At 41.7% G+C, this 14,910-nt stretch overlaps 1 protein-coding gene across 4 annotated transcripts in view; it reads right to left on the bottom strand.

Annotated features, from left to right (window-relative positions):
- Window positions 1-14,613, bottom strand: part of LOC121320993 (runt-related transcription factor 1-like) — an 87,707-nt gene extending 73,094 nt beyond the window's left edge. For all 4 annotated transcript variants that reach the window (XM_041259872.1, XM_041259870.1, XM_041259868.1 and 1 more), the window contains exons 1-2: window positions 14,523-14,613; window positions 14,197-14,331 (exon numbers count right to left, since the gene is read on the bottom strand). In XM_041259872.1, the coding sequence (XP_041115806.1) occupies window positions 14,197-14,254 (58 nt within the window). In that variant the 5' untranslated portion in view covers window positions 14,255-14,331; window positions 14,523-14,613. The remainder of the gene's footprint in view (window positions 1-14,196; window positions 14,332-14,522) is intronic.
- Window positions 14,614-14,910: the final 297 nt, after the last annotated feature.

Consider the following 14,910-nt stretch of genomic DNA (forward strand, 5'->3'; position numbering starts at 1 on the left):
ATCGCTAACAGAGCTGCTTGTTTTACAGCTTTCCCTGGATTCAACAGGACGGCAATAATAAAACATTCTTACCTTCTGAGTCAGAAGAACATAAAATAGATGATAAACTTTTACTCTGGATGCAATTGGTTAGGTAAATTGGTAGTCTGGAAGTGGCACATATTCAAGAATCCTAAATCAATGGCAGCCTTAAAACAAAAACTCACAATTTTTAAAGTTTGTGTTAAGTACCACAGGGGCAGGAATAGCCTGTGCATTTACACACACCCTACAGACAACTATCCTCCATCTCTATCCTCCACACAACCAGGCAGACCCCTGCCATGGAGCTTCCAGTACGGTACCCCACTACATTCGGGATGCATTGTGCAGTTTGATCATTTCAGATTACTGAGCAGGAGAAACTGCGATGACAGAGTTCCATTTCTCTGAGTTTGCATTAAATTGGACTCCAATGCTACCAGTAGAAGTGGAATCTCCAGAGCCTACATCTTTGTTCTGTCACTCTGAGTGAGTGCTCAGAGGGATACAGGCAGGTTTGCAGTAGATATCATCTGTATTAGATAGAAAGCAGGGGAGTTTTAGTATGTGTTGTGGTGTTGGAGCTCGTGGAAAACCACACAGTTAATATTGTCTTTCAGATATTTCTAAAACTCATTTTATTAGATATTTATTTTACTCGGCATTATCTTGATTTTTATCTTTTTGCACCTTAAAAAAGTCATTAATTACTGTAGGTACAATATATCTATTGTCTATATCTATTGTCTATATATTATAATATATAGTATATATATATATATATATATATATATATATATATATATATATATATATATATATATATATATATATATATATATATATATATATATATATATATATATATATCAATGTGTGCAGTGAACTATGTGAACGATGTATAGTGTAGGCTAGTCTCTGGGTTTGGATGGTGTGAAGACATTTCATTAAATTGGGTGCAGCCAGATAACTTATTTGTATTCAAGCGCACCACAGCAGCATTAGTCTCTGTTCATTTGTCTGCAGCACGGGTGTTTTATAAAGTTTTGAACAAGAGGCTATTGAATAAACTTTATTGGAACAAGCTGCTGAACAATCACAGCAGGAGGAGCAGCAGCACAGGGGCACTGTTGTATGTGTACTGGCTACTTTTTCATTTATTACGTTTTTACTAGAGCTAAATGGTGCATTTACTTAATTGTAAGTATATGTATATAATCTTATAAAAACAAAACGATATTTAGTTAAAAAAAAAAAAAAAGCTAACAGTCAGCTACACTCCGAGATATACAATGCAGTATTTACATGGTAACAGATTAATACATTTGCACTATAGCAATAAAAATGCAAAATGAACGTTTCTTTTGTGAAAATAAAATCCAAAGACGTAAACACTCCGATCTTCCTAAATAATGAACAAAGAAAACAAAACTGCAGAAACCTCTCTTCTGACCTTTAAAATGAACCAGAACTGCAGTACTGTTCTAATTTCTATCTGTTGCTGTGTAAAAGTTTCCCATAGTAAAGCACAGCTCAGCCACTGACTCACTGTGTGACCCTGAGCAAGTCACTTAACCTCCTTGTGCTCCGTCTTTGGGGTGAGACGTTGTTGTAAGTGATTCTGCAGCAGATGCATTGTTCACACTTGTAAAGTGCTTTGTGATGGTGGTCCACTATAAAAGGCGCTATATAAAAAAATAAAGATTAATTAACTATGGTAAATGCATAGTATAAACATGGGAAACGCATGAAGGGAAAACTGAAAATACTGTGCAAAAGCACTGTGGTAAACTGCAGAGTTACCTGCAGCCTGGCAATTATATGAACAAAACTGAGAGCTTGCAGATTGTCCTTGCCATTTTCCAAGAACGCTGTTTGTTCATTTTCTCACTGACAATAGCTGTGTTTGAGCAGCCAGTGAGCTGAACAGCCCAGAGTCTGTGGCTGCCTGCACGACACAGCGTTATCAGCGATCTACTCATTTGTATGACGAATCATATTCCAAAGGACTGATGCTGCAGGCAGTAAGGCTGAAACACAGGGAACTTTGTAGGGAGAGAGGATTCATATCGGGTATGGAAATATGAGTACCACCTCTACAGTCGACAGGCTACTGTATATACTCTGTGCAGCTACATGACTGCAGCATGTGTGTGTGTGTGTGAGCAAGTGCATTGCGAGTCATTGCAGCTGCCTGTCTGCCCTGCTATTAAATAAATTTGGTAGCCGCAGAGATAGAAGCACATTAATAGTAGAATGAGGTCAGGTGTGAGCGGCGCTTGTGGCTGGACCCAGCCCGATGAGTGCCCACACTGGGAGCTATCAGTGCTGTGGGGAAGGTGGTGAAGAATGCGGCTTGCTCTCTGCCCACACCGACAACCAGCCGCCTGATTGCAAACACTGCACACTCACTGATGTGGTGCTTTCAAAACTAACAGCAAGTACAGTAAAAGTCCAGGCAACCACAAACAAAGGCAGAAGTATATATACTATTATAAATCAATCACCAATAATTAATAATGCATTTATAAAAGTGATATAAAGGATTATGTCAAAAGTAGCTTTTGTTGTAAATACTGAACTTGAAGGTTGTGGTTTTGTAGGCTGTATGCCAGACGATGTGCCAAAAGAACACAGCATGCATTTAACTTCAATCCAGTTTAACTTGACGACTGTCTCAAGGCCCACACACGTCAGTTCTTCTATCTGTGAGAGCTCTGCTGATGTTTACAGCCCACTGGAGTGCTTACTGACATCAGCACGACCCCCCCCCCCCCCCCCCCCCCCCGGGCTGAATGCCTGCCTCGTACCCTTCACAACTCCTTTTTATTGTCTTATTTGCAGAGGATCATGGGGCTTGTTGACTGGTACTCTCTATGCTAGTTTGGTACTATGTTAATAGTAAAACTAACAATGTCTTTCATTAGTAATCAAGCTCATTATGTCAGGTTAATGGCTGTATTGTTCTTTAAATAAATGTCATTTCAGTGGGTTTCTAAGTTGTATTTATGTGTTAGCACAATACTCCCATTCTTTGCTCTCCAGCACTATAACCTAGCAGCTTAATAACAGCACACTACTTCAATATCAGTTAGCAGTTACACCTTCCTGTAAAAACATTTTTAACACATAGCAAAAAAGAGCGAGGCAGGAAGAAGGTAGTGTCTGGAACCTGCATGTGCGCTTGGCTGTCGAGTGGCAATAACTGCTGCACTTGTTATTTCAGCTAAAGGAAAGCTGGGGCTGAGTAACTGTCAGCGTGCAGCCGTGAGAGCCGAGCTGTTTACAGGAAGGGGGTGCCTGTGCTCAGGCCGACCCTGCCTGAAGAGTGCTGAGCTCCGGAAGCCTTGCTCTTATCAGCAGCCTGTGGTTTGATACTTTCGCAATGCCCGTCCCTCACTCTAACTGTCAGGGAGCTACGCGAAGCCTCCTCCCCAGCCTATTCTACTTCCCCAGCCCTTCAGCACTTCAGGAACCCCCATCTACTCCAACCACACATTATTTCTGTCCTTGCTTTCGATGAGGAAGCAGAGGCATTATCAGATAATACGCACGCACAGGTGCGAGCTCTCCAGTTGGGTTCTGAATGCTCTGTTTCCAACAGGCAAAGGTGTAAATAAGACCCAGAGTACCCAGGGCAGTCAAAAGAAAGACACTGTGATGAACTCCACCGTGAAACAGGCAGTCAGTCTGCCCAGTACAATCACAGTACAGCTGTCTAGTCATTAAAAGATACAAATGTTCTAGACAGCTGTTGGACAATAAGCATATTACAGCTGCATGTGTTCACTAAGACTCTGCTTTTCTAAAGTCTTTTTGACACCCCTGTTACTGTAGAACCACCCATATAAAAGTTTACCACAGTGATTTCCATGGTATTTTTATGAATATGCTTTACCATGCTTTAAAGTTTACCACAGTGATTTTGCATGGTATTTTTTATCAGTATGCTTTACCATGCTTTAAAGTTTACCACAGTGTTTTGCATGGTATTTTGATGAATGTGCTTTACCACGCTTTCACTGTGCTTTATTACATGTTTCTGTGGCTGCATTGCATTTTTCACTGTTTAAAGCAGTAATTTAGCTCATAGGTTTTGGCACAAATGGGACCATATTCATAAAGCGACAGTGTCAGACAACTACAGTACACAGCCCAAGCCTCTATCTCAAAGATTTAGTGTGGTAGGCATGAAGAGAACTGACATGGAAACTGGATAAAGAAATGCAGCAATACAGTGTTTTACAATACAATGCTCAAGGCATTCCACACAGCATGTAACGTGAAATCAGCAAACTGAAAAGTCTGAAGGTCTGATGAAAATGCATTTGTACTTGAGGGACTGAACTCCTTTCGGTCTTATTTATTTAGAGTATGCTGCACATGAGTGCTTGATTCTAAACTAGTAATACTTGTAGTATTTCCAGGGCTCTCTGTCTACTGGTGAGATATCTCAGTGATCTTGACGCATTCTTCATGTTGTTTAGACACAGTTTGTATATCATTTTCTGTTTCAGTCATCACATCCTGGCGACTTTGAAACCCTTCAAAGCCTCGGTGCAGCCCCATTAGAGCTCTCAGAAACATGTCTAAACCTCTAGATACAGCAGCGCTAAGCATCTCTGAGTGTGATGACTCAAACAGAAAACGATGCGTTTAATCTCAACAATCACATGATTCCATTACTTACGATAACTTTTTCTCTTTTCAATGGTCCTAATGACATTGTGGAGCAAAATACTGCATTTCCTCTTGGGTAGTTCATGAAATTAAATTGTATAGCTTTCCAAAATACTGCAGATATATTGGGGTGGGGAGTAGGGGTGTTGAAGGAACCAGCTTGTTTATTTCAACAGTGGGGGCAGTGCAGTCCCACCCTGAGAGGGAGAGTCTGGACTGCAGCCCCTAATTCGAGCCAGAGCAGGTGCAGCCGTGGGTGGAGAGGGCTTGAATGGAATGTATCCCAGGATATTTCAAGAGGGGCGTGCAGGGATGTGTTGGAAATGACGGGAGTGTTATCTGATCAGCAGAGACATAACCAACCCCCACCCCCGGTCCGAGCCCGAGTCAACCAGCGGTGACAAACCGGAGTCTGTTACCAGAACACAATGGCATTCTCACCCTGACTTCATTGTACAGTCAGACCAGCCTTGTCAGCACTGCTGGAAACTCACAGGCTCGCCGCTCTGTTTCACTCAACTGTTTGTTTGCAACTGGACGGCATTAGAATGTGTGTGGGTGTGTATTGCTCTTAAGCAGATGGGCTTGAATAGCACAAAAAATACAGTACGTCCCCTTAAAATTCATCCTACACATGAAAAATAAACACTAGTCAAAACTGTTCATTCTTACCTCTCCAGCACTGTCACCCAGCAAACCGAATAAAGAAATATAGTACTGCTATGCTATACAGCCAGCAACCTCCAGCATTTTTAAAGTCTGGTTTTGGGATCAAAATACCTCCACAAAAATAACCCAGAGGTAAGGGAAGCATTGTGCCGTATTCACAAAGCGTGAAGTGACTGTTGTAAGAACTGTTTGCTAAGGACCATTTTGATGAATTGAATTCAGTTTGCATTACATGAAACCCTTCTCCGCTGTTTAGAGTCAAGTTTCACCAAAGTTTATACGTGCCCCTTTTGAACATTCCTTTTGTTTAACAGAGTCCATTGACCCCACACATCAGCTGCAGGTTTTTCACGTGTAAATTGTAGATGATTCCAAATTCAGAGTTTGATTTTGACTACAGCACCAACAAGCACTGAAATGTACATTCTCACACAGTACATTTCAAGGGCGGATTCTCTATCTTACTTCTATCATTTGAAAGCTCTGGCTTCAGCATTTCTGCTCGCATGCTAACAGATACACCAACAGGGATCATGATATACCATCATGATCATCACAGGATAATGACTTTAGAATTCTTAATCAGTGTAATTTTACAGTCTGGTGTTTTACATAGGGTTGAGTGGTGTTGTTATTGTGGTGAAATAGTTTGCTGGAGACTAAAGCCAGCTACCTTCCTGAAAAAAAAGAAGAAGAAGAAGAAGAAGAAGAAGAAGAAGAAGAAGAAGAAGAAGAAGAAGAAGAGCGATTCTAACTGCACAAACAGCACATTTGTATACCAATATCAGTTTGTCTTCTTACATCCAACATTTATTTCTATCGATACATATCAGAACAACTTATCTATGAATTTCGGTCAACTCTGATGCCCTTGTGGATGCAGCAACCCCAGTGAAGATGCTTTATTATTCTACTGTATGAACGCACTTTGTGGAAGCACCTAGCACCGTGTTTTTTGAGTTCCTATGAAGGAGCAGCAACTAGAATTGTTTGAATATTGGAAAGCACCTTTTAAAACGTGTTGCAGAAAATATTTGAGTGTGAGAAGAGGAAATGAAGACTCAACCTGCTTCCTCTTCATCTCACCTTCCTCAATACAAACAGAGATAAACTCCTTATTTTAATATATATATATATATATATATATATATATATATATATATATATATATATATATATATATATATATATATTAACATGTAGTAGGCATAACTCCAGGAATGGAACCAACCCCTGTGCTAAATTGTATCTGCCCAAGTTGGGTTTTGGATGAAGTGTTGCTTCAGTCTGAGCTCTCCTTCACGCTAGTTTCTGTCTGACTCCCTTTGAGGTAGGAATCCAGCCTGGAGGGTTAGGGGGGAGAAGGGATAGACAGCCATACCCAGTGATGACACAGACAGTAACAATAGTGTGGAATGGAGCTCTCAGCAGCTGTGGTGGTGATGGTGCAGGGCAGGTGTCTGGTGGAGACAGAGGAGCCGACACGGCCTATTAGAGGGATTATTATAGGTGAGTAATAACTGGGGTCAGCCGACAACTTCTGGCTTCATCAGCACGTGTGAGATCAGCGCAGAGGTCTCTTAGAGAAGGAGAGACAGACAGAGGCAGCACTACAAAGAAACGCAGAGAGAGATAGAGAGAGAGAGAGAGAGAGAGAGAGAGAGAGAGAGAGATAGAAAGAGAGATAGCAATACTGCGCAAAAAAGGAGATAGCCGCAGCCAATAGTCTGTACGAACGGTGCAGAGCGGTCTAACAATATACAGTGCATTGTAAACATGGAATTTGAACATATCAGACTTAGCACAGATCTTTTATTCTGATAGTACCGGCATCTTGAGATCTTAAAGTATGAGAGAGGGCACAGGGAGTGAGCAGGTCAGAGAGCTAAGAAGGTCCAAGAACCAGAAAACAACTTGTAACATCCCCCTCACAGAACCTCGAAGGTCACCGTTCCCATTCCAGTAGTTTGTTATACTGCTGGGCGGAAAAAGTTCTAAACAGTTAAAAACTTTACCTACTCATGATAAAAATCGTACAAATGTTGCAGATGACACCTCTGCACAAAACAGCAACAGTGTTTCAATATCTCTGTGCTCATAAAGCACAGAGATAAGAGTGTTCTTAGAATGTTCTGTCAACCAGCAGTCACCACAGGCTGTTTGAGTGAAGCATCTGTTCTTTGGTTATTGCAGGCAGAAAAACAACAGTAAATAATGTAAGCAGATAGATTTTCATGTCTTGTAAAAATGCTGATTTGTTTCATACCGAGTGTGAACGCACCCTAAATTAAAAACTGCTGTAATGGATGTTTACTGTAAAAGCTAAACAAAGAGTAAAGCACGGTGTGGTAAAGCATAGGCAAGCATGGTAAAAAAAAAAAAAAAGAATAAGGTAGATCATGTTACCAAGATAAAGCATCGTAATTGCAATAGAAGAACGGGAATGTGTTTTAAACTGTGGAATCAAGCAAACAAACATGCAGATGTACTGAACTTATACAGTATAACCAGCATAAATAAATAAACTAATAAAAAATAAACTAGGTATGTGTGTGCAGTCTACATAAGAAAAGATTATCATCTCTTCAGTTTTTGACTTCGAAGTGAAAGAAATCATGTCAATGTTTCAAACAGAATGCTTCAGTACTGGGGCAAGTGAAGTTGTTTTTACCTAAGAGTCTTTCTCGGTTTCCTGGGTAGGGTCTATAAGCAAGTGCCTGGACTATAATGATGCAGAAGGCCATTATCCTTTGTGGTCAACCACATTCAAATTAATATATGAGCTTTCTGACACCAGGGCTTTCTTTTAAAGAATTGTGCACCTGCTTTTTTCCCCAAAAAACTACCCAACTCGGATAAAACAAGAATTATGAGTTTCCTTCTGTAAAACCTGGACAAACTGATAAAGCAAAATCTCACGATGAAAACAGCTTGTTTTTCTCTTTCTTCACACGCCGATATGGGGGGGGGGGCCATAAATTCTTACGAGTATCGAGTAACGAAGAAAGAAAAGACAGAAAAAGTGCCCTTCGTGGACATTTCCAAGTAAACAACAGACAGATATATGGGATGGAGAACAATTCAACTGAAAGTCTGATTATTTTTGTAGCTGGTGGGGTACCGGTGTTCCTTTTCAGTTGGGTGTCATGGCTTCAGCAAGGGAAACAGCAGGGGAATTACTGACTTAATATTGAGAACGATTAATGAAGCCGTGGGACCGAGTTATGAACCGTAGACTAGTAGATCATGGATGAGAATCCCTGTTCTCAGCTCCATGCTTCCCAGGGGAAAGGTGGGGGGTGTGTGTGTGTAATGCTGGCTACTGTTACTTTGCTGTGACTCCCTCCTCTCTATAACAGACACCACCCAGGTACTCTGTACTACACTCTAGCGCTGGGATTACAAATGTCACCAACAATAATAATATTCATAACAATCTGACTTGACCCCATTAAACCAAATGAAAAACTGTGTGTAACAGATCAGTTAGCAGCATGGAATAAAACACTGTGGTGTTTTGAGACTGGCACAATATTCAGCAGATTTCAGGTATTGTTGCTGAGGTGAACTACGGATGTCCAAGTTTCATCCCTAATCCCACTGGTTGCACATAGGTTGATACAGCACTCTTTGTGTGCCCCCAGACAAGTATGGTAACTCAACATGGCCAGGATTCAAATCGGTGAGCACCGGATCACAAGACTCGATACACTACCTTGATGGGTTAGGTCCTAGTTTAGAAGTTTTTATAAGATGTAAGAAGCGTTTAGTGTAGGGGCTGTTTCTCATTGGAGAATGCTGTGTTTCCATTGTGATGTGTGAGTGTGTGTGTGTATGGAGGAGACATGTCTGCTTCCTGCAGTACAGTAAAGCGCTCTGACCGATGCAACAAGAATTCACGACTCATGCTCCCCCTCATGACGCGACTCAGCACCAAAAACCACACAATACTTTCATTCAGGTTCTATTTTATTCCTGTGTTTTACAGAAACTCAGAATTACAACCCACCCCCCCCCCCCCCCCCCCCACTTACGAACTAACTGATTAATCAGAAACTTTAAAAGAGCAGACAGACACTGGGAATGTTTTTTTTTTTCTTAAACAAGCTCTCCTGGCTTTTTTTGTGTCGAGAACAATGAAAAATAACTTTATGTTTTGTTTAAACAGCTACATGCAAATTATGTTTATGGGTTTGCACTGAAACATAGTGTACTAGAAATATGAATAAGAACAGGTAATGTATCACAGCACTGAACTGATATTTACTGTAAATAAGCATTGTCAAAGCCTAAAGAATACATTCTTGGTATCAGTATAGTATTATATAGATATGCTCGCTAATCTGCAGCACACATGTAATGGGGAATTAATACAGAAATCATAAATAAAAAAGAAAGAACTAAGTGCACAAATAAAAGGTATTTGTTTGTTAAATGAGTATTGATGTGTACATGTAACATAGAGAAGTATTCTGCCCAATGCCTGTTTAATCCTGCTATCTTGTAAATGTGGACCCTGTAAGAGCTGGTTTGCATTTTTGCAGGATAGTTTCTTTTATGGGGGTGAGGGAGTCTTGTTTTAACATGACCCAACCCCCCCCCCCCCATTGAACTGCAGCCCCCCGTCGCAGGGAGAGCACTCTGGCACTCTCGCCTGCTGTTTGCAGGTTAGCCCTGAGGGGGCTGCAGGAGCACGGAAGGTTCACGTCCAAGTCAAAGGTCAGCAGAGTGTCACAGACCTGTTAGAAAAGTCATCTGCATTTTTATTAACTTGCATGCTACAGAAATCTACCTAGAAACTAAAGATCTACCTAGTACATTTCACCTCAAGACAGGCAAAAAAAGCAAAATCTCAGGATGCCGATGTGGACTTAAATTAGGATTGCATGTGCCCTGTTGCTGGGTATTCATTTTTACTTTCATTTTAGCATCCCTTAATATCGATATAACAGAAATGAAAGTAAACTTCAAAAATAAAGAGCAAAGCAGCTGTAAATATTGCTGTGTTCTGCATCTTGTAGTCCTTGCCTCGTTACCCCTCTATTGTAATATACATAGTGCTCTATTATAGGGTTTCCTCTGTTTATTAAAATTATAAGAGTTTTCAATTATCCTCAGAATTTAGAAATCAAATATTAGAACATGACAAATGTATGTTTGTCCCGGCACAAGTTTGAAGCCTCACAGACTGTAATTGCATAATTGCAGTTATTAAAGCTGGGCTAGGCGTAGGAAGCAGAGAGAATGTCCAGCTTGTGTTTTCCTGAAAATTAAAAATGACTTAGAGGCTGACACATGTCTGATGAGGTCCTTCCTCGGCACCCCAAACAGCAGAGTCAAAAAAGCCTGCAATTACTCTACACTGACACTCTTCAAAGATGCTGTGATGCAGCACGTATTTTAATGAATCTCCTCCTACAGGCTGATGAGTAATAACCCTGATATGAGAGTGAGACCCGTACTTACCTCTCCACTACAGAGCCTGCTCTCTAGTTGAATGGAAACACGTTTGTCTTTGATCCAAATGGTTTGCACCCAGCCCTTACCTTTCCATTCAATTCAATGGGCTGAGATGCCAATTCATTATAATATGTAGATATACACTTCATTACATGTAAAAAAAAAAAAAAAATACTGTTTCCTCTAATCACAATATTTGTGAATTGATGAAATCCTTTTTCTATGATCATAATTCATTCATTTTGGGGTGAGTGGGCATCAGAATTCATATTTAATTCAAACGTACTTGAATTCAATTTTTAAAAAAAAATCATGTACCAGTTTCTGTGTAATCGCTTTCATGTTGCATGTCAGGCTGACGTAGATATTGGTAATGTGCTGAATGTTTAATTTATTTATAGTTTATTTCCTGCAGTCTGGAAGTTACTATAAGTTTGTCACATTGCTAAAACCTACACTTAATTTAGAAAAACTGATAACTATGTTTGTAATTGTTACCCTGGACTGTCATTCCACTGCCTAATAGAAACCTTCAGTAAGCTTGGTGATACGATGCATAGTTCGCCATGGTTTGCCATGTTTTTAAATATGCTTTACCATACCTCTTATTGCTTTACAGTGCTTACCTATGCCTCTCCGTGCTTTCGCTGTGCTTTATTACACTTTGCTGTGCTTTATTACACTGTGCTGTGTTTTACTGTGGGAAACCTTTATAAGGGTTAATAAGGGTTAGCTTCCCAAATATAACAAAAATCAATGAACTACAGAAAATCAATGCACCAACTACCCTGCTATGAAACCACTATCTATCGACATGAAAACCCAAGCAGTGAAAAAAGGGATGTAATTGTGCAGCCCCATTCACAAAGCTTTGTTAAAAAGGTTATTTCAAGAATGATTTATTTTAAAGGGTTTTAATAGATTCTGTGCAATCATGTGTGTGTGAAACTGTTCTAGACACTTATTATGGGATTAAGTAGGGGTGAAAACAGTGCTATGGGTTACTGTAGAGCTTTGAGATTCAAGCCATTACAGCAAAGAAAATACCCTACCACGTGTTTCTCTTAGGAAACCAAAACTAATGCAATGGACAGCAGGACCAAGCCTGTCCCAGGACTCCCATGCCTGTGCATGAATCAGCTTGGTTTGGGTTGATCTACTCTTTTCTCAGAAAACAACCCTTGAAATAAGAACATCTCAATATGCTCTGACTATTGCAAACCGCAATGTATCCCACTGAGCTACTGAGAAATGCTTCCTGTGCAAAACTAACACAATGCATTTGTTTTTTGATCATTACACTTGTTTAAATCACCGGGGTAAATATGATAACTGGTTGCCTTTCATAATAATAATAATAATACTGCTAAACAACAAAAAGCAATCATGTACATCTGTGTTTCTACCTCTGCATGTGGCACAACATGACATGTTATTGTATAGCTAAATCATGGAAATCATACACAGTATAGAATTATACTGTAGAACGGATTTAATTTCTTGCTTCTGTGAAAGCTGCATGGAGCAGACATGTTCTGCTATAACGTCCTTCTTAAATAACCAGATCCTGAGATGCTAGGAGCCTGTGCGCCAGTGACGCTTCTACCATCTTTGACAAAGCTAAAGAGAGTTTTAGTGTGGGTTTGTGGGGTCCACAGACCCCACAGAAAAATGTATCAGAATCTGCAAAAGTAATGTATAAAACATTTGTAAATTGTGGTGCTGGTGATTCACAAATTTTGACTGGAGTTCTGGATATTGTCTTTAAAGCAATCCATTGTGTTAATGTGAGGTATAGAGAAGTATGGTGAAGAGAAGGGGGTCTGTGAAAAAGAGAGTTAGTATTAAGGGGCACAGCAACTTTGGAACCATGAATTACGGTTCTATTGGATAAAATGGTTCTATTTAGTTTCCAGTGTGCAGTGTCAGTATTGAATAATTGTTCTGTATAGAAACTAAACACAATAAGGGTTCCAGAGAAAGCACAAATGATGAAGCACCTGTCCCAGACTATAAGAAAACCTGGAGGTGTAATGCTGTGATTGGGAAGCACAAGGTGTTATACACAATCTTTCTGTTTTCTAGTAACGGATTTAATGTCTGGTAAGTGTTGCCGATAATGAGACAAATGCAATGACACTTCCCTAGAAAAAATCAAGACAGCAAACAAGTCCATAGTCAGAGACCAACACATTTCTACACTACTTTTAACATGCAGAGAACTGACCTCTCTGGAGCAGTGCATTGAATTTGGGAAAACTGGGAACTCCTGTCTCAATACGGACAGGGTGACCCAAACTAAACCCAACAGATTCACAATACCTAGTCTGGAGATGTGCAATGCTAGACTAAAGTTCGTCGATTTATGTGGTACCTGTAATCATCTTAGCAGCACAAATGTGACTGCAAGTACATTTCAAAACCTCTTCACTAAATACACTTTCCACAATGTTAACAATGGGGATGTGCTGGTGTGCGGTAACCTGTTAGGCTCCACCCCCTATTTAAGTCTGCCGTAATTACCTGTGGTGTTATCCTTGTTGGTTATCGAGTGAAAGTTTAGAATCTCATTTGTACATCACAAAATAACTCCTCTCAAGTGCCTGCTATTCCTTAATGTTCCTAAATGTGATCGCCCGCAAGATTTCAAAGACTCCAGCCACAAAACAAAGCATTTTCAGACAATCTATATGACAGAACACCACCAAGAATAGCACCAGCCCCATCACCCAGGGCTCCGATCCACTGGCTAAGCAAGCAGAGCCCCAGAGCCCCAGAGCCCCGGGACCTCCTGGCTGAGCTTGCGGAGCGCCGGAGCCCCGGGACCTCCTGGCTGAGCAAGCGGAGCCCCAGAGCCCTGGGACCTCCTGGCTGAGCTTGCGGAGCCCCAGAGCCCCGGGACCTCTTGGCTGAGCAAGCGGAGCCCCAGAGCCCCGGGACCTCCTGGCTGAGCTTGCGGAGCCCCAGAGCCCCGGAACCTCCTGGCTGAGCTTGCGGAGCCCCAGAGCCCCGGGACCTCCTGGCTGAGCTTGCGGAGCGCCAGAGCCCCGGGACCTCCTGGCTAAGCAAGCGGAGCGCCAGAGCCCCGGGACCTCCTGGCTGAGCTTGCGGAGCCCCAGAGCCCCGGGACCTCCTGGCTGAGCTTGCGGAGCCCCAGAGCCCCGGGACCTCCTGGCTGAGCTTGCGGAGCCCCAGAGCCCCGGGACCTCCTGGCTGAGCTTGCGGAGCGCCAGAGCCCCGGGATCTCCTGGCTGAGCTTGCGGAGCCCCAGAGCCCCGGGATTCCTGGCTGAGCTTCCGGAGCCCCAGAGCCCCGGGACCTCCTGGCTGAGCCATTTTTGGAATTAGGAAGTTTCACAGGACTTACCCCTCACGAAGCAAGGCTGGAATGACGAAAAAGACTCGAAGATGCTGTTCGAAGCCATCGTTTCCTTTCAAACCCTCTTTACAAATGAAATATTTTTTAGATTTATTTTTAAGTCCGCTCCATGTGTCCTGTCGTCTGCAAAGACAAAAATAAAAAAAGCCGGCATCCTGTATGGTTATTGTTTGGTTATAGCCACCACCACCCCCCACACTGCCCCCCAGCCTAGTTAAAAAAAATCACCCACGCAAAACTCATCTCCTCAAGCCTGGACTCTGCAATGGAAAATGTAAAACCATTGGACAGCACTGTGGTTTTGCAATGCTTACCCTTGTCGATGAGAAATAAAACACTTGAGAGAAAAGTCGTTGTGGTTTGTGCAATCCAGGTGATTCACTCCAAAATCATCCAACACATGGACCCCCCTTCTCTCTCTCTCTCTCTCTCTCTCTCTCTCTCTCTCTCTCTCTCTCTCTCTCTCTCTCTCTCTCTCTCTCTCTCTCTCTCTCTCTCCCTCGGACTCACTCTACTGTGACTGCTCTCAACCCTGTCTTGTGGTTGTGTGGTGGCCCACAGACAGCCTCGCATAACCCAAATTACAAATTTAACTGTTCCTCTACGGAAACTTCAACCAATTGGGCACAGGCTGTCACGTGATATGGTGATGTACAGGATTTTTTTTTTTAATCTGGTATTGTGGCTTGCTTTTCCCACCCC

The sequence above is a fragment of the Polyodon spathula genome, chromosome 9, assembly GCF_017654505.1.
Source record: "Polyodon spathula isolate WHYD16114869_AA chromosome 9, ASM1765450v1, whole genome shotgun sequence".
In the NCBI taxonomy this organism is placed as follows: Eukaryota; Metazoa; Chordata; class Actinopteri; order Acipenseriformes; family Polyodontidae; genus Polyodon; species Polyodon spathula.